This window comes from Drosophila yakuba, chromosome 2R (assembly GCF_016746365.2).
Source record: "Drosophila yakuba strain Tai18E2 chromosome 2R, Prin_Dyak_Tai18E2_2.1, whole genome shotgun sequence".
Lineage (NCBI taxonomy): Eukaryota > Metazoa > Arthropoda > Insecta > Diptera > Drosophilidae > Drosophila > Drosophila yakuba.
In genome coordinates, this window is record NC_052528.2 from 7,106,690 (window position 1) to 7,130,597 (window position 23,908).

General features: G+C 39.0%; 1 protein-coding gene and 1 long non-coding RNA gene across 3 annotated transcripts in view; both read right to left on the minus strand.

Annotated features, from left to right (window-relative positions):
* The window catches only part of LOC6529544 (fibronectin type-III domain-containing protein 3A), a 117,389-nt gene that overhangs the window by 84,897 nt on the left and 8,584 nt on the right, over positions 1–23,908 (minus strand). For both annotated transcript variants that reach the window (XM_015196619.3, XM_015196620.3), the window contains exon 2: positions 17,622–19,659. In XM_015196619.3, the coding sequence (XP_015052105.1) occupies positions 17,622–19,410 (1,789 nt within the window). In that variant the 5' untranslated portion in view covers positions 19,411–19,659. The remainder of the gene's footprint in view (positions 1–17,621; positions 19,660–23,908) is intronic.
* On the minus strand, positions 13,845–17,613 carry LOC120321155. The gene is made up of 2 exons (XR_005560742.2): positions 14,252–17,613; positions 13,845–14,192 (listed from the first exon to the last, which is right to left on the minus strand). It is a non-coding gene; the product is annotated as an uncharacterized LOC120321155 (long non-coding RNA).

The window sequence follows — 23,908 nt, forward strand, 5'->3', positions numbered from 1 at the left end:
GTTAAAAACTGGAAGTACTAACAGCGGTTGCGTTCTGAAGAAGCCTTGATTAAGACAGTGTGGATAATGTCGAAGTGAAATAATGTCAGATTTTCTTGATTAAAAAATACATTTTCAGTCAACATTTACCTATTTAGTTTCAGCTTACATTAAGAGAGAGAAACAAAAATTGTATTGGTTTATTCCATATTCCTGCCAAACCTTCTGTGTACTTATGCTAATTTCGCCTAAAATTGTCAATTGACGCGCTAATGCTATTCAAAATATATTTGCGACTAAAGCCCAAATCTCTTATATCAACAATACAAATTGTGTACCTGCTGAAACAAGTATGTAAATAATAGCAAACCGTCCTTAATTTTGATTGTTTTTTTTTTAAAGTAAATTCTGGTGAAATAGGCGATTTTCACACCAATTTAATCGCAGAAATATGGGCGCTTGTGAATGAAAAGCCCACTATTTGATTTACAAGTCAAAGTCAAACGAAAAAAACCGATTTTCTTTTAGCTTACGACGGCTTACCCATTATTACATGAAGTTGGAGTATTGTGAGATGGGTTAGTTTCGATAGTAAATGTATATAATGTATAATTGATTGGTTATATATTGAAGTAAACAAAAGTATCATACAAAACCACAAGACCAATTTATAAGTTCATAAATACCTATGAGATAGTTACATTATATTATTATTATTATATCCTATCCATGTCATTGCTTTAAATTATTATTCTGTATGCATAAGCCAAAGAAATTACCTTTTAGAAGGCAATATTTTGGTGCGAAACCGTTGGCTTCATTGAATGAAGCTAATCAAATAGTTGAACCAGACTCGCACTTGAACGCTTCATTAGTTTTGACGCAAGTTGGGCCGCATTCCGAGTGCTGTGGACAGGCGACAGCTTTTGCAGCAAAAGAATTGAAATAAATGCGCACTTTCAAAGTCATTTGCAGGCAAATAGTCGCTGCGGGACTTCCGCACCCAAACACACATTGGGAAAACTTATCCAGCCCGCTTGGGATTTTTCTTAATTTTTTTCCCCTTCTGCCACTTTTTGTGCTTTGCTGAGCGGATTTTCCGCACTGTTATTTTCGCCAGACTGTATTTTTTTTAACTTACACCCGGTCCTATAGCAATTGTTGCTTCGCTTTTCCTTAAACTTCATTCGTGACATTTATTTGCGCTTATATTTCTGGAGCGTTTTATTTTTGTAACCGCGCTTCTTTCTCTGGTTTTTCATTCAAGTGGGTTTTTCTCGTGAAGCGAACTATTCCCTTTCGAAGCGCCTTCAAGTACATGCAACTTGTTTTGGGGTACACTACCCATACTTTATTTCCCCCCAATATCCTCAGTTTTCCACTTTATTTTGGTTTGATAAACAACGAGGCACCTTTCGCTTTTACCCCTTCTATAATGAGAGTATAATCGTCAATACTTACACAGATTAAAAAAAAGAAAAAAGAAAAAAAAACTAGATAGACCGGGAATGCCTATTTCGACAAAACTTTCCTCCTATAAATTTTAAATTAAGTGCCATGATAGAAAGCAAAGTATACAAATATAGCAAATAGATAATAGAAAAACATAACTTATATAATGAAAGTTTATTAGGCAATAAATATCTAAAATACGCATTTAAATAAAAACTTTTTAGAAAACAAAATAATATAAATATAAATCTTATTCGCATTTCGAAGGGTATCCAAAAGCAATTATTATATTTCCGTTTTTTTGCCCGAAATCTTGAACAAATCATTGGGTTACATTTAAGGAAAAAAAAAGGGAAAAGGTGCGGCGCTGTAACCAAAATGGGTAAGCAATTTTTGCATTTGAGAAAGTAAATTCATAGCGCAGCAATGCGCAAAAAGCGAAATTCGAATTTTACTTTTAATATGCACTCAAAGGCTCTCGCTTGCAACAATTTCATACGTTCATGATGAATGGCTTTTCTCAGTGGTATAATTTCTGTGCGCTCTATTGCAGTATTATATAATAGTGTAATGGTAAGTGCTCGGCTCGGAATTCAGACAGGGGGATTGTTATGACTTAAATTATCATAAAAGTTTTTAAATGTTATAAAGATTCAACATATAAACTTAATTAAGATGAATTAGCTTAGCATGAAAGAGACTCCTAACATTCAACTCACAAAAAAAACTCTGAAAATCTTTGATGCGCATATATTCAATTCCAAGCACATGCCTTTGGCCGCATTGAGTGCAAACAGCAATCTGGTTATCTACTGCCATTTATTAGCCAACACACCACACACGAGCAGTCCATCATGCTTCTATCTAATCTCCATCATTATTCCATATCCCCAAAACCATTTCACCAAATTTCACCTGGTTCTCCCCGAGGACAACCTTTCTTTTTGAGAGACTAAAAAGCAAATGGAAAAGCATTTCGATTACCGTTCACCTCAAAAGTGCGTCAGGAATATCAATTTATTATGTAAGCCAGTTTTGGGGTCGCTTGGGAGTCACTTTGCTGCATGGTGAAAAGGGCATGCATGGTACACAATTTTGCCTTCACGCACCGACAATCTGCTATCAAAATAAGTCGCCTCAAGCTTTGAGCACACTTGACTGCCACCTACAAACTTTTTTATGTTTTTTTTTTTGCCAACTCAATTACAGTTTCAATTGCAATTTAAGCCATTCTCCTATTCATTTGCATTCATTCGGCGGCAAACTCCGCAAACAGCCAACAGCAAACAAAAGTCAGAAAGCTCATCATGTAGCACAACGACGAGCACACACAAATGTGCTCTGGGCTCACACAGATACTCCGGAAAAGCCACAGATATTACACAAACACACTCACACCCACGAGCTGAGCTCCATTGAAGCAGAAGCTCAAGCTGATAAGGCATTTGAATTTTTTACAGTTGATTTAGCCCCAAAATGAAATGAGAATTTTCACCTGTTGCCAGCTGAAAAGCTGTTGGAAATTTTATGGGAATATAGCCAGGGCACAAAAGCCACCAAACGCGTCAAATGAAGCATACGCCACGTGGTCAGGCCAAAAATAGAATTACTATATGACAAAAAGAGGCTAAAGCGAAAAAGGGTGGAAAGATAAGCCACTCAAGCCGAATTCCAAAATGTAATTACGAAAATGTTTGCATTAAGATCGCATTAATGCGGCAGTTACAAAAAAACTAAAAGCTTAAATGTCCCAATTAAAGTTGCACTTAGCCAGCCATCCGCGGCTTGTATATTATGATTTTATAAAATAAATTTTTTAACAAAAACACTACATTAAAAATATTTAATGTGATCTTTAAATTTTAAAAAACACTTTCAGACTTATAACTTTTTCCTTCAATTTAATGTCTCTTTTCAGTCAGATTATGTATTTTTATAAACTTTTTTAAATTCGCCAACTCTATTAAGGGTTTACGGCACCTCCATAGATTCACTTCGCTGCTGGCGCAGTCGAGTTTGTGCAGTTTTGAAAAATTGATTGCATAATGCGACACAACAACTGAAGTTGATGAGCAGCGACAGCAGACGAAACAAGGGTATGATGGAATAAAAGGAAGGAGGTGGCACCGAAGAGCCAGGAAGAGAAAATGCGATAGATGAACTGACAACCATGGAGGGAGCTGAAAGCCACATTAAGCCGTATTACCAACCGATTATGGAAGTGCAAACATCGCGAAGTTTGCTTTAAATGTACAATTTTCGCTAAATATGTAAGCACAGGGGCACAGAGATATAATCAGGAGTATGCAAAACGTTATGGATTAAATTTAAATTTATAATAGCACACTTTTAGACAACTCTCTTCTGCTTTTTAACGACCAATTAAATCATTTTTAATAAAACTCCGAAGTTATAAGCAGGAGTTAACTAAACTTAAAAAAAAAACCTATAAAGCACAACGATATATTTAAATTTCTATAATTTTGAGCTGAAAGAAAACTAAGCTAAGCAAAAGTTAAAGTAAATTCCTAAGCCATAGACCAATGGTTTTGAACTTTTAAGAACTCTCTCTTGTTCCAGAAAAGCGTCTCGTCATTTCTGTTTCATTATGTCAAATCCAGCCGCATAAACCTCATCACTACTCCGTGTTTGCGTATATACCACCTCGTACCTCTGGTTCCAAGCGACTCTACGGCAGAAAACAAAGTATCGCCACCTCATCATCAGACAGCGTCATCTTCTGTCATGTTCGCGCAGACTTGGGCCGCGGTCGATGTAGCTGCTGCTGCTGTAGTTGCTGTTGCTGCTGTTGCTGCTGTTGCTGTTGCTGCTGTTGCTTACAACAAAAACGTGACAGCTGTTGGTGCAACAACGGCCAACCGAACCAATGCACAACAGCAACATGCAACAACATCGCGGATGGCAAGTGGTAGTCATAACAACAATGCCGCCAACACCAAGCGCCATTCGCAGCCTCTCAACTTCATCCAGCCCTTGGTACTTATTATAGTTGCTGTTGCTGCTGCTGCACTTGGTGTTGCTGCTGTTGTAAGCAACCAATTGCAACAGACTTGCCGCAAATTGCCACAGAGACTGGGAAATCAGATGGCAGGGAAGTCACAATAAAGTAAACTCTTGTTTGCCAATAATGAAATGCAATACATTTCCATCCCATTGAAATCATTCATGGGGCAACAGGAAATTCTTAAAACTTCAGACGAACTCAAGGCTTTATATTTAATTGGAATATTTAATCAAATTACATAACTTTTGAAGAGAGGTAGTTTAAAATTGCAAGCTAATAACCCTGTACCGTTTTCCCTCTCCGCAGCCAAAAAATCATTTCCTTCTATCGCTACGTAAAAACCATCAAGCCATCAGCCAGCAATTTGGTAACTCAAGCAGTATAAAATTTAACCATTCAACCCACAATTGCGATTCGGGCAGCCAAGAGATAAAAGCATCAATAACCTTTCACTCGCCGTAAGGAAACGCCATCAACTTTTCATTTTTTGGCCATCCAAATAATTGCCAACCGAAAGCCTTCATCAGTCATTTCTTCCCCTTTTTTGTGAACTCCTTTTGCGGCCATTGTCTTTTCCTTTAAGCAATTTGTAATGCAACACTTGCCAACCCAAAGTCATAAAATCGAAAATCCATGCAAGCCCTAAACCAATAATTTCCATCATGATGATGCAATAACAACGGGGATGACTTTCCGAATAATTGCCGTCAAGCTAGGGAAAAAAATAAAGTAAATGTGCCGGCATACAAATTGTTTGCTTGGCAACCCAAAATAGAACCTGCAGGCCAAAGCATTCATCAGATTTTGAAAAATTCTATTTTCTGTGCGTTTCTCCTGAGGCAGAAATATCTATTCCTAATATCCACAGCAATTACATCCTCATCTCCTGCCACTGAAAGAAATGTTATCCAACAAAGAGCTTATTTTTCGGAGATTTGCCTTCTTTACATTATATACTACCTTTAAGGAATTCAAATTCAATTTCCATTTAGATTTTTGTAGTGGCTAACCATGGTAGTGCAGTGCAATAGGATAGTGTGTACTTAAAATAAACTAGTTTTAAGTTCTTTTAATATGAATTAAAACAGGTATTTTCAGCATTGGTTAGAATCCAATGAATTTATAAAAGGAAAATAACTGTAGAGCTTCAAAAATCACCGTAACACATTTATATACAAATCACAGTTCTTGGTGTAATTTCCCTGAGTGTATTGAGCCGTAATAACAGCCATACAAACGGCACTGCTCCAATAATGATGGGGATAATTCAATGGGCTCAAGATGGCCGCAAGTGTTGCACTTGACGACACCAGACGCACGGACAAGGACACTTTGTGGCAGGACACATGGGAGGGGCAGGGTACAAAAATTGGGTTGTAAACATAAAGCATAAAGCATGACAGGGATAACAATGCCGATGACATAAACACGGACGCTGGGCGGCAGTTGGGGGCTGCCTTTCAGGGATTGGGATTCGGTTTGTGTCCGATTCATCTGCCTGAATGGAGCAATTGTCTGCTTCCTGTCCCGGTCCACATTTCTGTCCGGCATTCCAGTTTCCTTGCCGCTCCCAGTTTGTCGGATGAAACACTTTCCCATTGAAGCTAATGAATGTCATGAACAGGACTGAACAATTGGACTGGCCAACGTGGGTCGCTTTGGGGGTTTTTCCTGCTGGAATGGGACGAGTCGTGGCCAATAAAATATTGCCGAACATGGTAGCTGGAAAGTTGTCGTATAATAATAAATCGGCTTAACAGGGCTAACAAAAGATTTCACAAAACGAAAAGTTGTAATTTAATAGATAAACCTTCTATGCGCTGTATTTAGGATTTTTTTAACCAGGAAAGCCTTAAACAACTGCCTCAAACTAAACAGATATGTGGGTAAAGTAGAATTACGAAGGTACATTGTTTTCGATGTCTGTCAGATATTGTTAGTTATGTATTTCAATAGCTGCCCTCGCTGTTACATACTGCTGACCATTGTTGTGTTGGAGATTATTATTTACGGCGTACGGATTTCTAAGAATCCGTCTGTCAACATAAGATAAGTAGGCTAAAAGCTTTAGATCTTATTCTAAATATTGGTAAATTTAAATGTATTTTAACGGATGTTTGAAAATTAATGAGGTATGAAATTGCAGTTACACAGAAACAAATTGAGTGCTATTTAATTAAGTTAGAAATAATTATATGCATAATTTGATAAATAATAATACATAATTTAGTGTAAATTTTGTAAAAGGCGTTAATAGGCGTAATGAATAAGAAAACATAGAACAGAATATTTCTCAGAAAATTATTTTTGATTATGATTTATTTTCTATATAATAATAATGGCTAAAAATGCTTTCTTATTTTGCGAATTTCCTTTGTAATTTTTAAGAGCGATTGTTTAATATTAAAGATGCAACACGATCCGCGCACTTTTCTGTGTATTTAATGCACTACCAAACAATGGAAAACGGACAAGGCTAAGCCGGTGGGACATTGAACGTGGCTCACCGCACGATTCAATGAGATCGGGTGTAACATATATCCCCAAAATGTCAGGCTTGTACCACTCAGTGTCTTCGTATTTGTGGGCCATTGTGGGGTGCCTGTGCGGAAGTGTGTGTGTGAGTAGGCCAAAGTGTTGGCCATATCAGAGAACCTGTCAGAAAAGCGAAAAGGAGGTTCGGGCCATGAAGGTGGCTTTCACACGTCATGGACATAATTGAAAATTGACAGTTTATTGCCATAGGCACGCCCACTTTTGGCCTGCTGGCCTTGTTGGCCATGATTAAAATAACAAAAGCACGCAAGCACACACACTGGAGCACACAAACCTCATTGGGGGCGAAAATGTCAGTGAATGAGCTTTAATTTCGACATAATAGCGGGCAAATTTGGCATTGTTCGTTGTTGTTGAGTTGGTGGAAATTTGGGTGGTTTAGTGGGTGGTTCCGGATCAGATACTCTACAAGCCGCTCTATTATTTTGCGGTAATTGGTTTGGTTTTCGCAATTTCAATTGTTGTTGCTGCTTTTGCTTTTTATGTTACTGTTGCTGCTGCTTATGTATGCGTATACAACTGCTTTCGTTTATTGGTATTTCTTGTATCTTTTATCGCAGCAAATTTAAACGTTGTTTCTGGTGTGGTCAATGTTATTGTTCACATTATCACAGGCAGTATTTTCATTTCATTGTTGATCCCAGAATCTTAACGCTTTAATAACTAGTTGCTAAATTGTATAAATTTTAAAATATCTTCGCAGCAAAAAGTACAATATAGGCATTGAATTCCAAAAATAAATGTGTGAGTACACGAAGTTGAATAAAGCCATACAATTTAAGTCAATTGCGGTTGCAAAGTGCCCATATCAACACCTTTTTCCCCATTGCAGCCCTGTAGGATTTACCGCCATTGTTCCGCCTGAATATCCTTTGATTTTCCCAGGGGCGGCAACTGTTGAGCCGCTTTTGTGCCGACCACGACCAACCAACGCCCACCTTTTGAATATTTGATGCTCTACTTAACCACACCGGCAAACACTCGCACCCCACAATCAGCGCCCAAAATTTATTTTCTGACGGTCAGGTGTCGTGTTGATGGTTAAACATTCGCCTGGGAATCGCAATTGTAATTGAGGGCCTTTTGTTTGCGTCAGTTTGCATCTACTGTTTGGGGTAATTACTGGCTAAAACCATGCGGGAAAATTGAGCTAGGGCTAACACACGTCCTAACGAAACGAAAGTTAAAGGATTAGCCTGATCAAGGCCTTCAAGTGGCGGTGGTGGTCAACTTTTGGGTGCCTTTAATTTGCAACTTTCGAGTTGGCCTGTAATCATTGCCGGCGAAAAGAAACTGAAACTCTCCAAAGACAAGAGTGAAGTGTGCGGGACTAAGGAAAAACTTTGGCGCCAAGACGACATTTTAGGCCAACGCAAGGCAAAAGTTTTCCAAAAGAGAAAACAGACAGGCCAACAACGGGGGTACTTGAGTGGGCGAGCAAAACTAGAGGAAATGCCGGGAGATTTCGGGAGATGCCCCCAGAAACTGTAACATATTTGCATAAATTTTGGATGTTCCCCCAGCGTATTCAACTTGAAGCCTGTCAGAAAAAAAAAGCCAGGGGAAAATGTCAGGGCAAGCCAGGGGAAAATGTCGAGGCTCGGTGGATAATTTCCTATCTAACAAGTTTGAAGTTTTCATCCTTTTTGTGTATGTATTTGAAGGTGGGTACGAAAAATTAGCAAAGACGCGACTTGAAAAAGTGAGAGCAGAGACTCAGTTCAAAGTTGAAATCATGAGAATTACTTGGCGGAAAAGTTTTGTTTCGTATTTTTTCTCACTTTTTTTCTTTTCACCCTGTTACAACATGCAAAATGAGTTCGTAACACAAATTATTCGTCATTATGCATTTGTGAAAATGTTTCCATGTTATACATGTCGCCGCAATTTATTTATTCATCCTGTCTGTTTTTGTTTACCTGGGAAAATTTGTTAGGCCTTGTAAGGCCTCTGATTTATAAATTATCAAAAAGATTTTCAACGACGCCCCACGAAAATCATTTGTCATAGCAAAAGGCGGATTAACATTGCAACTTGATTGATGAATCGAAGTTAGCATCTGGAAGTTTACGTTTAAGACGAAGTTTGGTGTTATTCGCAATTTATAGTTGGTAGAGCTAAGTAGATCACCAACCCTGGAAATGAACTTAAAGGCATTTTCAAAACTCACAAGATTGTGTCAGGCCATGAAGGAAGAAAAGAACTTCTGAATTCTAAAGTCCCTACAAAATTTTTACCCTTGCAGCCAGACAATTGACACAAAAACTGTGTGAGAATTGCCGACTTAGGACAAATCAAAGTCAGCTCAGCTCATCTGATCTCATGGAGCATTTCAAATTGCAATTAGCCACAACAAGTCAGAGCGATTAAGCCATGATTTTGATGTTCTTTAGGAGGAAAGGGACAGAGATTAGGGAGTATAGAGATGCGGAGACAATGGGGGAAATATATCCAAATGGAGGTAATAAACGTGCGATTACGAAACTCCCTGCAAATGTCGACGTCGAGAAATTGTCGCATTGACAAACTTAACCGAGCCAAGCACGCACATGCACTGTAAAAAACTTTAAAGCACAGTATCCAACAAATGGTATGACGAAAAATATTTAAACGGATTACTGAATATATATCAACTATTAAAATAATATAGTTTTATATTATACAAAAAAAAAAAAATTAAACTGTGGTTAAGGAGTTAATATAAATTAATGTTGTTATATCTTTCAGATTCTCAAGAACATAACGGCTGAAAAGTATGCAATGATACTTTGCTTTTAAGCACCTCTGCAAGATAGTTTAAATCGCAGTTAGTGCTTAAACACAAATGTTCTTCCGGGTGTACACAGCAAGAAGAAGGGAGAGAGAAGACAGAGAGTAAGAGACAGCAGCAACTGTGACAGAGATGGAGATAGAACATTAAACAATTTGTTTCACATTTGTGGACCCATTCCCTCGCCATTTTCCCTCTTTTCCGTGGCCAACATGGAAACTTTTCCCAGACTTTGCCTGTTTTTAAAGATGTCCTTGTGTGTACGGAGTATCTGTGTTTTTAAATATCTGTGTGCGGTGTAGCTAAAAGCGTGAGCATGTGTTACTTGTATAACATTACAAAACGGTACACATGTGCAATCTGTCTACGGGTAAATTTGTTACGTTGCACGCCATGCGAACATAAAAAGTGCATTTCCAACTTGGCACCATTCGGCACTAAAGATTGCATGAAAAAAACCGTTGCTCTCCTTCTCCTTCTGGCCACCTTTCCCTCTCAGCTTTCAGCTTTCCCACACCCTTTCACCTTTTGCCAGTTTCGTATGCAAATTGTCGTTTTGGCTAAAACACGTAACCCTTGTACGACAATCGCTTCATAGAATATTCAAGAACAGGGATTTCAATTACAGCTAGCAAGCTGAAAATTAGGTTTCAGCTAGTGGGATTCAAGCACGTAAATAATAATTAATAATGCAATTGTGGATCTCACCATTTGGCTATTTTTATTTGTATTTAATAACAGGATATAAACAGGATGCTTTTGCAAATAGATATCTTATTAGGGTAAAACATTGGTGAATTAAAATCCACTTTATGGACTACTTCTTATCGAGAAAATCAAAAACAATTTAACTTGGAACATTTGAGATACGTGCTTCTTTAAATTGAATATAAATCCTAACTTGCTGGTAAATTGCTCAACGGAAGCAGCGAAAAAAGTGTCATAGAATGAATGCGAGAGTTAAAGTTACATATGCATTGCATTCGCGTTGTATCTGTCTCTTTCGTTGCCCTGTTGCCCTCTCTGTCCCACTCCGCAAGTTGTCGTCGTGTCAAACTGCCAACAGCTAAAAGAGTTTGGCTAACTGTGAGAAAAAAAGTCACGGAAAAAACAAGAGACGGAGAAATTCATGATTTGGAGGCGAATTTTAGATACCTATTTAATTCAATTTATTTGTACAACCAAAAAAGCCATACAAAAAAAGAGGTAAATAAAATAAAATCAACTTCTAAAAAACCACCAATTTACCCAGCTTTATTTTTGGTATTTTCAGCAGGATATATTCCTTGTTGTGACCTGAGTTTTCAAAAATTGAGAGCACTGCTACGGAATTGAAATCAAATAAAGCTGGTTTCTGAAAATATATATATGTGAAAAAATGGGGAGAAGAGGAGGAACTACTGCAACTGTCAAACGCATTATCATGGAATCTTTTTGCCAACAGTTCGGAAGGTAAAAACGAAAAGAAGATGCAGTCAAGTGCCTAGAATAGATGTACCACTCCTATCGTGAAACTTATTTAATATTAAAGATGTGACACAAACCAAGCAGTTCGTGGTACAGTTGTTGAAAAACACTTGTAAACTTTGAAGTGTTATGGAATATAAGGTACTCAAATTAATATGGAATATTAATGCGAGAAATGCGTATGAAATGTACATGCTACAAAAACAGACATTTGAATTAAATTACCACATTAATAGCCCCTGTTTTAATTTCACACCTTTGAATTGTTACATTATTTCAATCACGCAGAGCTTTAATTGCAAACAGGATTAGTTGGAATAATTAAGTTAGTTATTCATTTACAATTGATTACGCAATGTTTTACTGGCCTACCGAAAATACCTAGTTGCAGCAACAGTTTCTGGTTTAAAGCACTTAAAGTTGATTTACCCTTTAGTAAATGACCATAAGCGGTAGCATTAAATTATTAAAACTTCTTCTTAAACCCATCCCTTAAAAACTTGTCAGTACTCTTTACTGTCTGTATTTATACGGCTAAATCACTTCCATGGTCTCACTTCCTGCTGCCTAGACTAAAACAAATTGAATCAATTCCCCATCACGCATACGCCACTTAGCTCATAAATTCCACTCCTGCCCACCTGAACAAATATGTACATACATACGTATGTATACATGTATGAACGTATATAAAGAAATATGTGCTCAGGATCAAGTTGTACAACACCCGGTGGACAAAGTAAAGCATAGTTAGTAGTCTAAGAATTTTTTTCTGGGGTTTTGTTTGGGGGTTAAACAAACACGGTTGTGGCGTTTAACAAAGTTGGAGGCAACCGCAGCTTTTCCAGCATATGTGTTCGCAAAAAGGGAGGATGGGACAAAAAGGGATGGTGGATTCCACTACAAAATGCACTTTTCCTTGGCAGCTTCAGAAACTTTTTGGCCATGACTAAGAAACTTTTGGTACCACCCAAATGCCCAGCCGCAACATTTTCAATTGTTGCACTTGCCAGTGTCTTGAAGTCTTCCCATATCTCCGGTTTTCCCGCGGGGCTTGCAATTAAATCTGTGGCCAGACTGCGCCGCAATTATAAGAGCACATAATTTTAGTTCAAGCGTTTTAAGCATCCACACTTTTTTTTAGCCCCGCCATTATTATTCTCAAAAGCTTTTAAAGGGTGAGATAAATTTTACGTTTAAAACACCAACGATTTGAGCCACATCCTGGGGCCACAAATTCAAACAAAGCGCACAAACTTTGCTTGTTGTCGTGTTTGGTTTTTGGTCTACAACTCTCCAATTTGTGAAACAATCCAGCCGTAAATGTCGGCCTCTCTCTGACAACTGCAGTGCTTAAAGCGCTTTAATTAAGTTCGACTTGAGCCGGATTGTTCGTCCAAGTTCCGCCCACAAGAACCTTTCCCGCAAAAAGCCGATTGAAAGTTGCGAAAATTGGCGTCAACACTTGGTTGCTTTTCCGGTCGAGGACCAACTATCCCAATTCGATTCTCTGATTTTCGTCAACTGCATGCTTTTAGTGCGAGGATTTCATTAGAAACTTTTACAGTGTGTGCGGCTTGCTCCACGTTGCCTGCTTTTTAAAGTTTATTATTGAACAACATTTTAAAGAGCTATTGAAATTAAAATGTAAGTGAACAATTAAACATTTCAGACGAATAAAATTAATGTAGTTTATATTATATGTTTATAGAGTCACGCAGCAAAAAATTATTCTATCTAGAATCATACATCAGAAAGCAGTTCCTATTAACGTGTTTCCGCTTTTCAAAGAACTCACTCATCAATATTTCAGAAATACGTCTTAAACTAATCGAATTCTCAATTCCAATAAAGAAATATTGATTAAATAATCAGCCGAAAACATTTGACGCAAAGGTGTTTTATTCCTTAAATCGTTTTCAAGATTTACATAAATAATAACCAAACTGTTTATAACTGTTACTCGTAGAATAAAAGGGTATACTAGATTCGTTGAAAAGTATGTAACAGGCAGAAGAAAACGTTTCCGACCATATAAAGTATATTTATTCTTGATCAGGATCAATAGCCGAGTCGATATTACCATGTCCGTCTGTCCGCCTGTCTGTCCGTCCGTCTGTCCGTACGTATGAACGCTGAGATCTCGGAAACTACAAAAGCTAGAAAGTTGAGACTAAGCATACAGACTCCAGGGACATAGACGCAGCGCAAGTTTGTAGTCCAATCTAACGCCCACAAACCCCCCAAAACTGCTACGCCCACACTTTTGAAAAATTAATTTTCATTTATATTACTTCATTTTTTTATTAGTATTGTATATTTTTCTTGATTTGCCAAAAAAACTTTTTGCCACCCCACCCTAACGACCACAAACCACCAAAAACGGTCAGTGTTAAAATTTTTCTTCGCACTTCGACTAGCTGAGTAACGGGTATCAGATAAACGGGGAACTCGACTATATCGTTCTCTCTGGTTTTATATTGTTTTTATATGTCAGCACATTTTCACAGCATATTGACTTTGATGGTTGCTGATAATAACGTACATTTCGTATAAATGTACATAAAGTATTTAAAAACTATGCGATTGTCACAGTTGATTATTAAAGTGACACATTTTATTGTAGAGTTAAAAAAGACATTAACATTTTAATGAAATGGAGTGAACGCTTTTAGTAACAATTAATGTACCATGTATCGGGTCGTATCGATGTTAGTTGCCATTAGATTAATGCATGTAAAGTTTTGTGCTATTTAGCTCTTCGTAACCATTAGAAGACCATATATCGTTTATAAACTTTTCGAGGTCCGATCGGCTTTTGAATATTTCCAACAGAAAGTTTTCCATCGTGATACTGCCAGGTCTCGGTTCGTCGGCCATAATTTTGTCAAGTCCATAGCACACTTCGGTCATTATCGTGCAGAACAAAACTAACATCAGAAGCTTAAACATTATAACGACTGACTTGAAAATCCAACTGATTTACTTTGCCTTTCGCTTACTGCTTTTATTCCGTTACTTCTGATTGAAATACTACAAAATACATTGTCTTAGAATTGAGTGGATGGGATATATAAACAAATAGTAATTCAAGCACAATTAGGTAAAAATTACTATTGTGATAACTGAAATAAAAACCCAAGGCCTGCTCCATTTTTAGCTTCGTATATTATGTACGAATGTACATATCATTCGTATAGTCACATAAAGCACACCCTGCATGACTAATGCGAATAATACATAAGTGCTGCTAATGCACAAGAGCATGCAGTGCGGCTGGAAAATGGGAGCGGGAAAATTTCGGAAGCTCAAAATGAAGAGGAGGGGAACGGAAACGGGAACACAGGCGGATACGGAGACGGAAGGCTACCGAGCATTGTCGCAATATGACGCATACGACGCGTATATTTTATGGCCCACAGATATGGAAAAATGCGGGGGGCGGGGCAGATAACTATGACTTCATTATGAGCTCATGCCCGTAAAGTGCAACCAAACCAAACCAAACCGAGCCGAACTGAGCGGAGCTGAGCTGAACTGAACTGAACCAAATGCAACCAAAAAGCAAGCCCAGTGGAGGCCCGACAACTGCCAGCATAAGCCAAACATTAATAATAAACAACTTACAAGCCATAAACCAATGGGATGCCGCTACCAACTACCCAACTACCCAGCTACCAACAAACAGTGGCAGCGGCAACGAGTCTCAAATAAATTACACCATGAAAAATAAACAAATTCAACAGAGGCAGCGCAAAAAATCAGCCAGAGCAAATGACATTAAAATCGTTGGAAGGGGATGAAAACGCATTTCCAGTTAAGAAAAAATATAAAAAAAAATAGAACGCACAGTGAGTGCTAAAATTATGACAACAGGCGGCTGATCCTGCACTGGCCATAGCCCAAAAATAAAAAATTAAAAACGAAATAAAAAACATGAGTGAGCAAAACGGGGAAAGAAATCCGCTCAACTGGCAGGCAAGAGGCGAAATGGTACGGGAAATGGTAAAAATTGACACTGGACATGGGAGCATCGAAATGGACATGGATGCGGACGAGGCTGAGGATTCGAGGATGTGCATTGCCCAGGGATATGGACGATGGACAATGGCGACAGTCGACTGACTGAGTGTAGTTGGCAAAAATGATGCATGCCACATGGTACGCACTTTACTCTCACCAAAGAGCCAACAAGTCAAGAGACAGGCAAAATTTCAAATCCAGGAAACCAATTCCAGCAGTATTTCGGCTACACTAACCGAAAACGAATAGTAGTTTTTAGCAATACCCATAAAAAGTAGTTATAGTCATTTACTAAAAATAATATGTACTTAAAACCACTTTAACTTTTTTGTTAGCGAAATTCAGACTCCGAAAAAAGGTACCGTTGGAAAACCAGGCAAGGGCGGAACAATTATTTTAAATAGTTTTAAGAAAATTCATGAAAGAAGTCGCCGAAATATAAAAAATGTACACTAGGAGACATAAAACCCAATAAAAAAGAACAGGGAGCAAGCAGAGAGAGAGCGAAAAATATGGTGTAGAGACAAATATAGCTAAACGAAGATAAAAAATGTTTTTGGCAAATAGCCGGGCTTGGAAACGAAATAAAAATAGTTAAAAACTGCAAAATTCGTATGTGTAAGTGAAAATTTGCGAAAAAGCGGCGCAGGGAACAATGGGAAATGGTCACCAATTGTACCCAGTGCGTGCAAAAGGGAGAGCCAAGGGGGAAACGGAGAAGGAGATGGGAGATGGTATGGGGAACAAGGCAACAAAGTCGCATGGGGCCAAACATAAAAATCGAGAAGTCCATAAGACCACAGCGTGTGGCGGACCAGAGAAAAAATCTACATTGAAAATGAGCGCAGCTATGAGGAGAACACTTCCCCGGAAAACTTGGCACTGGAACAAAAACAAAGCACACAAAAAAAGGGAGAAAAGCGGGAAAAAAAGGAGAAGGGTGGCCTGCAAGAATCCGGGAACTCTGGTGACACAGTGTCATCTGCATACACACAGCTGGATATGGTCAAGTTGGCGCAGAAAATTGCCTGGGAGTGTCGCCAACTGTGATGACTTCAATATGCACTATCCTGCGATCCGGCGAACTCGAACTCGAGCAGATAGGGACATGAGTGCCCCAGGACTCGGTCGGCGGCAAATGCAAATTGAAACGCAGCTGAAATGGCTGAAATGGCAAAAATGAATCCGATTAGATGTCGCCGGATAAAGTCAACAGGAGACACAGCCATCACTGGAGGCCAATTGCCAGGTGTCGAACCAATCGGATGCCATTGATAGTCGGCAATGAAGACGGACAAATGAAGCAGGGCTCCATACCGATAAATGAAGGAGGAGTAAAAGTCCAAATAATAGATGACGAGAGGTGCAACTGCTTCAGTAAACATACTATGGACACGGATCGCACTATACGTTGGCATAGGACACTATGTTCACGATAGGTATTCTTTTATAATATATTTATATAAAGCATCGTCCATCCTGCATTGCAAAGATTGCGGCTAAAACAATTACCACTTCATTTGCATTCACCTTCAGCGCTTCGTGTTTAGGCTCGATGGCAAGACACAGTCCTACCTGCCTATGTCAACTAGCGCCGGGGCCAGAACTACTTATTGCATGGCCAAACAAACAGATTATTTGGCAAATAAGCCTGGCAAACAAGCCAAGAACTTAACCAATGCTTTCGCTACCTTTGGCCAGGCCCAAAAAGCAAACAATCCGCACACAAAGGGAGCGCCCAATGGTTTCGAAATTAATTTTAACCCAGACTGCGACGACACACACACTAAAGGGCCAAGTTAGCTTGCCATCTCAGTTAGCTTTGCTTAACTGATTAAGTCCCTGCCCGGTTCCAGACGGTTCGAAAAGAGGCTACGAGGGGCAGGGGTGCGGAAATAGGGTCTCGGGTGCCTCATGTAACTCTCATCCTACATGTTGGCATCATGAATCAAAGCGGAAAGTAATGGCAAAAGTTACAGGAAAGACACTTTAGATCGTACAGGCGCTATATGTGGTCAGTGCACAGAAAGAAACATTGTGTATAAACCCAAATGTATGTAAAATATATAATTGAATATTTCTCAAATAATTACACATTGTTTAACTACATAAAAGTAATGGTGAGCTGTTTGAAAATCCATTTACTTCAGTTGAAATGTAAAAGGATCCACATAGGATCATAGTATGGACTACGAATGGTACGAATGGTTAATGGTCACACTTGAAGACCCACTATTTTCTAGCAGTGCATGGGCCATTCTTTGGGCAAACTATATGGATCCAAATAGCCCCGGGCATCATGGACAGGAATAAAAACTGTACAACAAATGTCATAAAACGGCCACTCACCTCGGTAAACTTTGCTACGCTTGCCAGAAGCCACGATTTGTTGCTGCTGTTGCTGCTGATGCTGTTGTTGCTGCTGGACAGTTGCTGCGTCCAGTTGCAGCAGCAATCTAGGCGCTGAAGCTGTTGTGGCTGCTGCTGCCTGTGCTATGTTTCCATTAACATTTGTCACTGGCGATGGCGTCAAATGTTGCTGATGCTGCCCATGTTGCTGATGGTGATGATGAAGCTGCTGCTGCTGCTGTTGCTGCTGTGCGTGATGCGAATGGGGAGGATGGGCATGCGAATGGGCGTGGGGAAGGGCATGAATGTGGGGATGATGGGCGATGGCGCCATTTGGGGCTGTCACTGCCGGCGGTCCATGTGCCGGGCAATAGCTGCGATATTCGCCATTGATGTCGATGTAAATTGGCGCCTCCACAAGTGGCCAAGCGGCGCCAGTCAAAGACGTTGCTGCGGCACCACCCGCTGCTGTGGCTGCCGGAGTTCCGGCCGCTGCCACAGCTGCTCCTGCTCCTGCCACTGCTCCTACTGCTGCTGTTGCTGCTGCCGTTACTCCATTCGGTTGCAAGGCTATCAGCTGCACGGGCAGCAGTTGGGCGGCATGAATATGCGGCAACCCTCCATGTTGAGCGCAGAGTGGCTGCTGTTGGTGTTGCTGCTGCTGATGCGGCTGCTGCTGCTCCTTCTGCTGCTGCTTGGGTGACAACTGTTGCTGCTGTTGTGGGTGTTTCTGGTGCTGTTGAACTTGCTGCTGATAGTAAACCGTTGTCTGCTCATAGGCGGTATAACCCAAAGCTGTGGTTGTTGTCGTCGTAACCGAGGACATGTTGCCGCTGGCCAGCGACGATTGTTGCAGCTGCTTGGCCTTCAAGGCGGCGGGCTGAAAGGGCGGCGCCAATGGGGTTAGATTCGATTTATAAGCCTTTATCAACGCACTGCTGGTGGATGTTGCAGAAGTGCTGTTGCTGCTGCTGTTGCTTTTGACATTGCTGCTGCTGCTGGTTGCAGATGCACTGGTGGATACGTTTTGATTTGCTTGCAGTCCGTTCTGCACTTTCCGGGTAGATTTGTATCGATCTACGATGGGGGCACGACCGTTAGCGGATACTTCGCTGCTTCGATTGTTATTGTTGTTGTCCACCACCGACAAGGGTTCACGACCATGACCTGACCTATCGATTACCTGATAGCTTTCACCGATGAAAGACACCAAATCATGGCAGGCCTGCTGCAATTCCGCTGATGTTGCTGCTGTACCTGCTGCAGCCACATTGTTATCGTCCTCATCGTCGCTTTCGATAACATGCTCGATGATGCGCAAGTTATCGTAGTCTATGATGCGGGCATAGCCCATGCCCAACGTCAAGCCCGCAAGCCGAGTCACGTCGTCGATTTCATCCTCATCGTCGGACTCAACTAGCTCCTGGACAACAGGTGGTACATTCTCTTTAACTAGAGGCTCCTCCACGGTTAATTTTTCCTCTTCGTTCGATTCAGCACCGTTTATCGTGATTTTCACATCACTGACGCCATTGCTATCGCTTTGCATACCGTTTGTTTCCACTTGCGTGTCCACTTCCTCTTTGACTACCACTTCCATTTCCGCGTCCTCTTCAATAATCTGAGTCAGTCTGGGTTTTAAAGGTTTTAGCTCAGACTCATCATCATCAAAGCCATCAGTTTGCGTACTATTATCGATAAATACGGTGTCTGTGGAGCCGTAATAATCGCATTCATCGCAGTCCAGCTCCAATTGGTTTTCGTTAATTTCCAAGACAGAAGCTGCCATATTTGTTCCAGGCGAAACTCTCTTATTAATCGTTGATTAGTAATAGCTGATCTTCATCGTATTAATGAGAGATGACAAACTGAGGTTCTGTTTTGACAAAAGTCGCAAGTTGTGGGGATCGCATTTAAACATTGTCGGCAAAAGTGTCATGCTGCTTAAAGTGAGTCGAACGTCCACAAGTTGAACTTGGATAAACCCAGGGTCAAAGTTTTAGGCCTCAATTATTTACACCTTTCAGATTGGCAATGCCTGAAACGAGACGGAAAAGTAAAGAAAAATTATTAAAGTCAAAGAGTTTTTCACTTTCAATCCACGTTGCCCTCTCAAGTTCGAGGCGAAAGTTTGACTTGTGTTGCTTTGGCCCTTCTGCTCCTGTGCTCCTCTGCAGATTGTTTATCGAAAGCCATTAAATATTTATTTTAATTAAAAGCAAATCATAAATTCAAGTAGAAAAAGGGAGCTATAACTGAAAATGTTTGGGAAACTTGTGGAGGGAGTTGCCTTTACTTTGTTGGAAAAACATAGTTTTATTGGTAAAACATAAACAAGCCAAAGAGCAAAGTTACTGAGCTCAATTTTAAAATTGATTTCCTATTTTCCCGTATATGACACTCAATAAATAGAGTTTTCTGGAATTTCGTAAATACTGAGTTAAACCATTGTTGACGAATTATAAGCAAACTAAACAAATTTTGAATAGAATCGAAATGTAAGCCAGTTAATTAATAGTAAATGATTTTAAATAAATGCCGGAGGCCTAAGCCCTTAATTTAAATGCTTTTTACTTTAAATGTATTTTGCAACACCGGCAATCAAATTAAACCAAGACCCACATCACAAAAGTAAAAACTAAACATTAGGGGAACGATGGTAAATTCAGCTAAGTCCGCACAAATTCAAATGAAAATACATTCAACAACTTTTTCTGCACGCCAACACGCACACACGGAGATTGGTCAATATGCAAAATGTATGTGTAAATTGTGTTTTGGTCAACAATTTCAATATTTTATGCGGCCTACCTGGCGTATGAGCAATGTGTACGGCCGGCAGAAAACGCTGTGCGAATTCTTGTGGCCTGCCAAATCAATGAATTATTTATATAATATACCGGAAGTTATTTTCTATTCAATTTACACCACTTAAATATGTCGAAGTGTTTGGAGAGACTAGGACTAAGCTTGGGCGACAAGGGTTCAACGGCAAAATAATGAAAATTCCGATGGGCTTGTGTGTAAATATATTCTGCTTGTAGGCACATTCTTTCTTATTTGTCAACACTTTTTGTGTGTAGTTTTCACTTAATTTATTTTATAATTTATAATATATCTTAGTATTATAAATACTTTATTTGAAATAGTTGTTTTTAGCAATATTACGTTTAAAATATAATGGGCATTCATTTTGCAATCATCCGAGAGGTAAGAAATTTGCTTGTGTTTATAATCCAATTTTTATTTAAGGTAATTTTAGGTAATATAGAACTAACATTTACACCGTTTAATAGTCAATACATGAACAAAATAATAAATATTTAAAATGATTAATTACTGTACATTAAACCAAACGAAATAAATTATCGCTAATTGGTTGAACTCTTATATAAAATTAGTTTGCATAAAAATAAACAACGGCGTTTTCATATTCATATTACTAGCATACAGCAAATTCTAAGCGAGTTAGAAGTCAGCCGCAAAACAAATATCATAAACCAAAATGAAAACAATTGGATAAAATGATCTAGAATGTATTGGATAATATTTCAGTGCATTTAATTTGGCGTGGGTGGCAGCGAAACAGGGAAAACTGTTTACAAAATAGCCACAAAATATTTGGGAGCTCATTTCCATTTCCGAACACATACTTTCATAATTGAAATGCAGAAACATTTCCAAATAAAACAAATATTTGCACACTCCAATAATTTCGCAAACAGGGGGTGGAAAATTTAATTGCGGAGAACAATAAAAAAAGTCAAAATCATAATTAAAGTGTTCCCATTGAATCGAAATATGCGGGACCATAAAACTATTTGCAAAAATTATCTCAAAAACACCTATTGCCAAGTCATAAATGAAAGTCAAAGTCATTCAACCGGGTGCTACCTCGGTATTATCAATAATAAGAAGCTGTGGGGGAAAAGTTGCCAAGCGATGTGCTCTTCGCAAGCTTGTTAAAATGCAATTACGTTTTCCACACCAAGGAAATGGCATGGATAGGGTTTTCAGGGGACCACATACTTTTACTATCTGTGTAAGGCAGTGTCCTTGTGAGCCCTCAGTGTGTATGTGAGCCCACAAATTTAATTAGCCACGCACGATGGTAAAAAAAAATTAATAAAGCAACTCCATAAGTAAGGGAATTACAGCATTCGAGTCCCAAGCAAAGTCAACAAGTTGGAATGTAAACCGCACTTTAAATTAGATTAAAATATTATGACTTCGGTTTGCAGAAACGTTCATAAACGGCCCTTAGAAATTGTAGCAAGTTTATATTCTTCTAGAATAGTCCTAGTAATATTGTTATAGAAATTAGGCATCCATTTCAATGAACGCATTTAGTTATAAAACCCAATAACGGAACCTAAACCATTTCGTACTTTGCACCATTTTTAACAATCCAAAAATCTTTACAAAGATGTGTCGGTTTTGCTTTCATATTCCCACTCAAATATTTTCACTCAAAAGGCCACAGGCTCTCAGCAATGAGTATATTGTTAATGGGCTCTCAGTTTTCCCCGAATAATCGTTCTCTAAAACTCTCTCCAAGTGCCACCCACTCTCATGACGCATGTGTAAGGGATACCTCGTAAGAACTATCGAAAAACCGAAACCAATTTGGAGCTTTCCGCTCCACAAAACGCAACAAGTTATACTTCAATTTCATGACCTACGACCGGAAAACATCATCATATATTCGAGACCACTACTGGTGGAGTTTCGGAATAAAAACTTTGCTTAAATGTTTAATGTTTTATATACGTATATATTTTATTTTTACCAAAGCTTATAAAAATAAGTATAAATTATAAATTAACCTACTTGAAAGCCATTTGGGATAATTTTCAATTCACAGCGACGAGTCAATTGGATTAGGCATCGGAAATAAAAGATGCTCGAATTTTGGGGTTGGCTGACCCTTTGGATGTTTCGCTTACTCCTTTGGCCTTCCACTTCTTGATCCTTGACATTTTCATACCACGCGGCGTATAATTAATATTTGTATTAATTTGTTTTATTGCGCATACGCCGCGTGGCCTGGTCTTATCTTAGATGCGGCCCAATGATAAATTCGCTGCACGCTCATCACGCCCCATTCCCATGACATGACGGTTGACTAATGGCAAGCCACCACCCCACAGCTCGCTATTATTCCATTCGTGAAAAACTTAGAATGCTTACCTTAAGCTCAGCAAGAATGAGTGGAAAAATAAGATAAAGTAGAACAAAAAGGAGTGAATCCAGCAGAAAGGAGCAGCAAAGTAGGCAAGACATAATAACGTAGATAAAAGGTTGACAACTTGCTAACAAATGAAATGCAAACATGTTGCAGCGGTCCTTGAAGACAACGATGATGATGACTTCGAAAAGAAAAAAAGGGAGGCTGATGAAGGAGCCGCGCAAAGGGAAATTTATATGTAACCCGCGAACGGTAGCCTAAGCCCCTCAACTGATAAGACTTTCATGTATAACTTCTTAGGCAACACATAGATACACTTTTTGAATTAAACGTGAGTTAAACTACATAGAAGAAATAACAGTTAATTGACAATTTTGTGAGAAATTATTATTATAATACTTTATTTATGTTAATCGCTATTTCAAATTCATATAAAATTCCATTTTAAAATGTAATTATTATTTTTAGGGTAGATATTAAACGCGAAACTCCTAAAGCAGTAAGCGCCACTTAACCTATATTTTCGTGAATGGGTGGGCGACACAAAAGCGAAATCCTGATAAAAATGTTGTTTCGGTAGCTAAACGAATTCAGAAATACTCTCTAAAACAAAATAAAAAGCAAATAAAATAAAATTTTAAAAAAGCATGTATACAATTTAATCCCGATTAAAGTTATGGTGTAAATTAAAGCTTAAACACTGAAGTATATTTTTTGTAGTATTTTTAATCTGAGCTATTTGAAGAATAAACGTAAATCGTAAAACAATAAAAGCGTATTTATTTATATTTACAAATGTTTCCTCAAACATGAATGTACATATGTACGTACATATAACTCTCGGCTAAATGGCTTTACAGCCTTAATCGAAACTCCCCGCAGGGGAGAAAGCGTCTTGCAGACAGGCAAACGGTGAAAGGAGCTTAAGGATTTAAGCCAAGACATGGAATGGAAACAGCGGGAGTCCGGAAAAGTCGGTCGAAAAGGGGAAGACGTAGGCGGACCAAATGCGGTGTGAGTAATTAAGATGAAAGTGCGTAAAAGTTGCCCGCATGAAAATGACGCAAACGATCAGCGTCAGACGAGAAAATTTGTGACA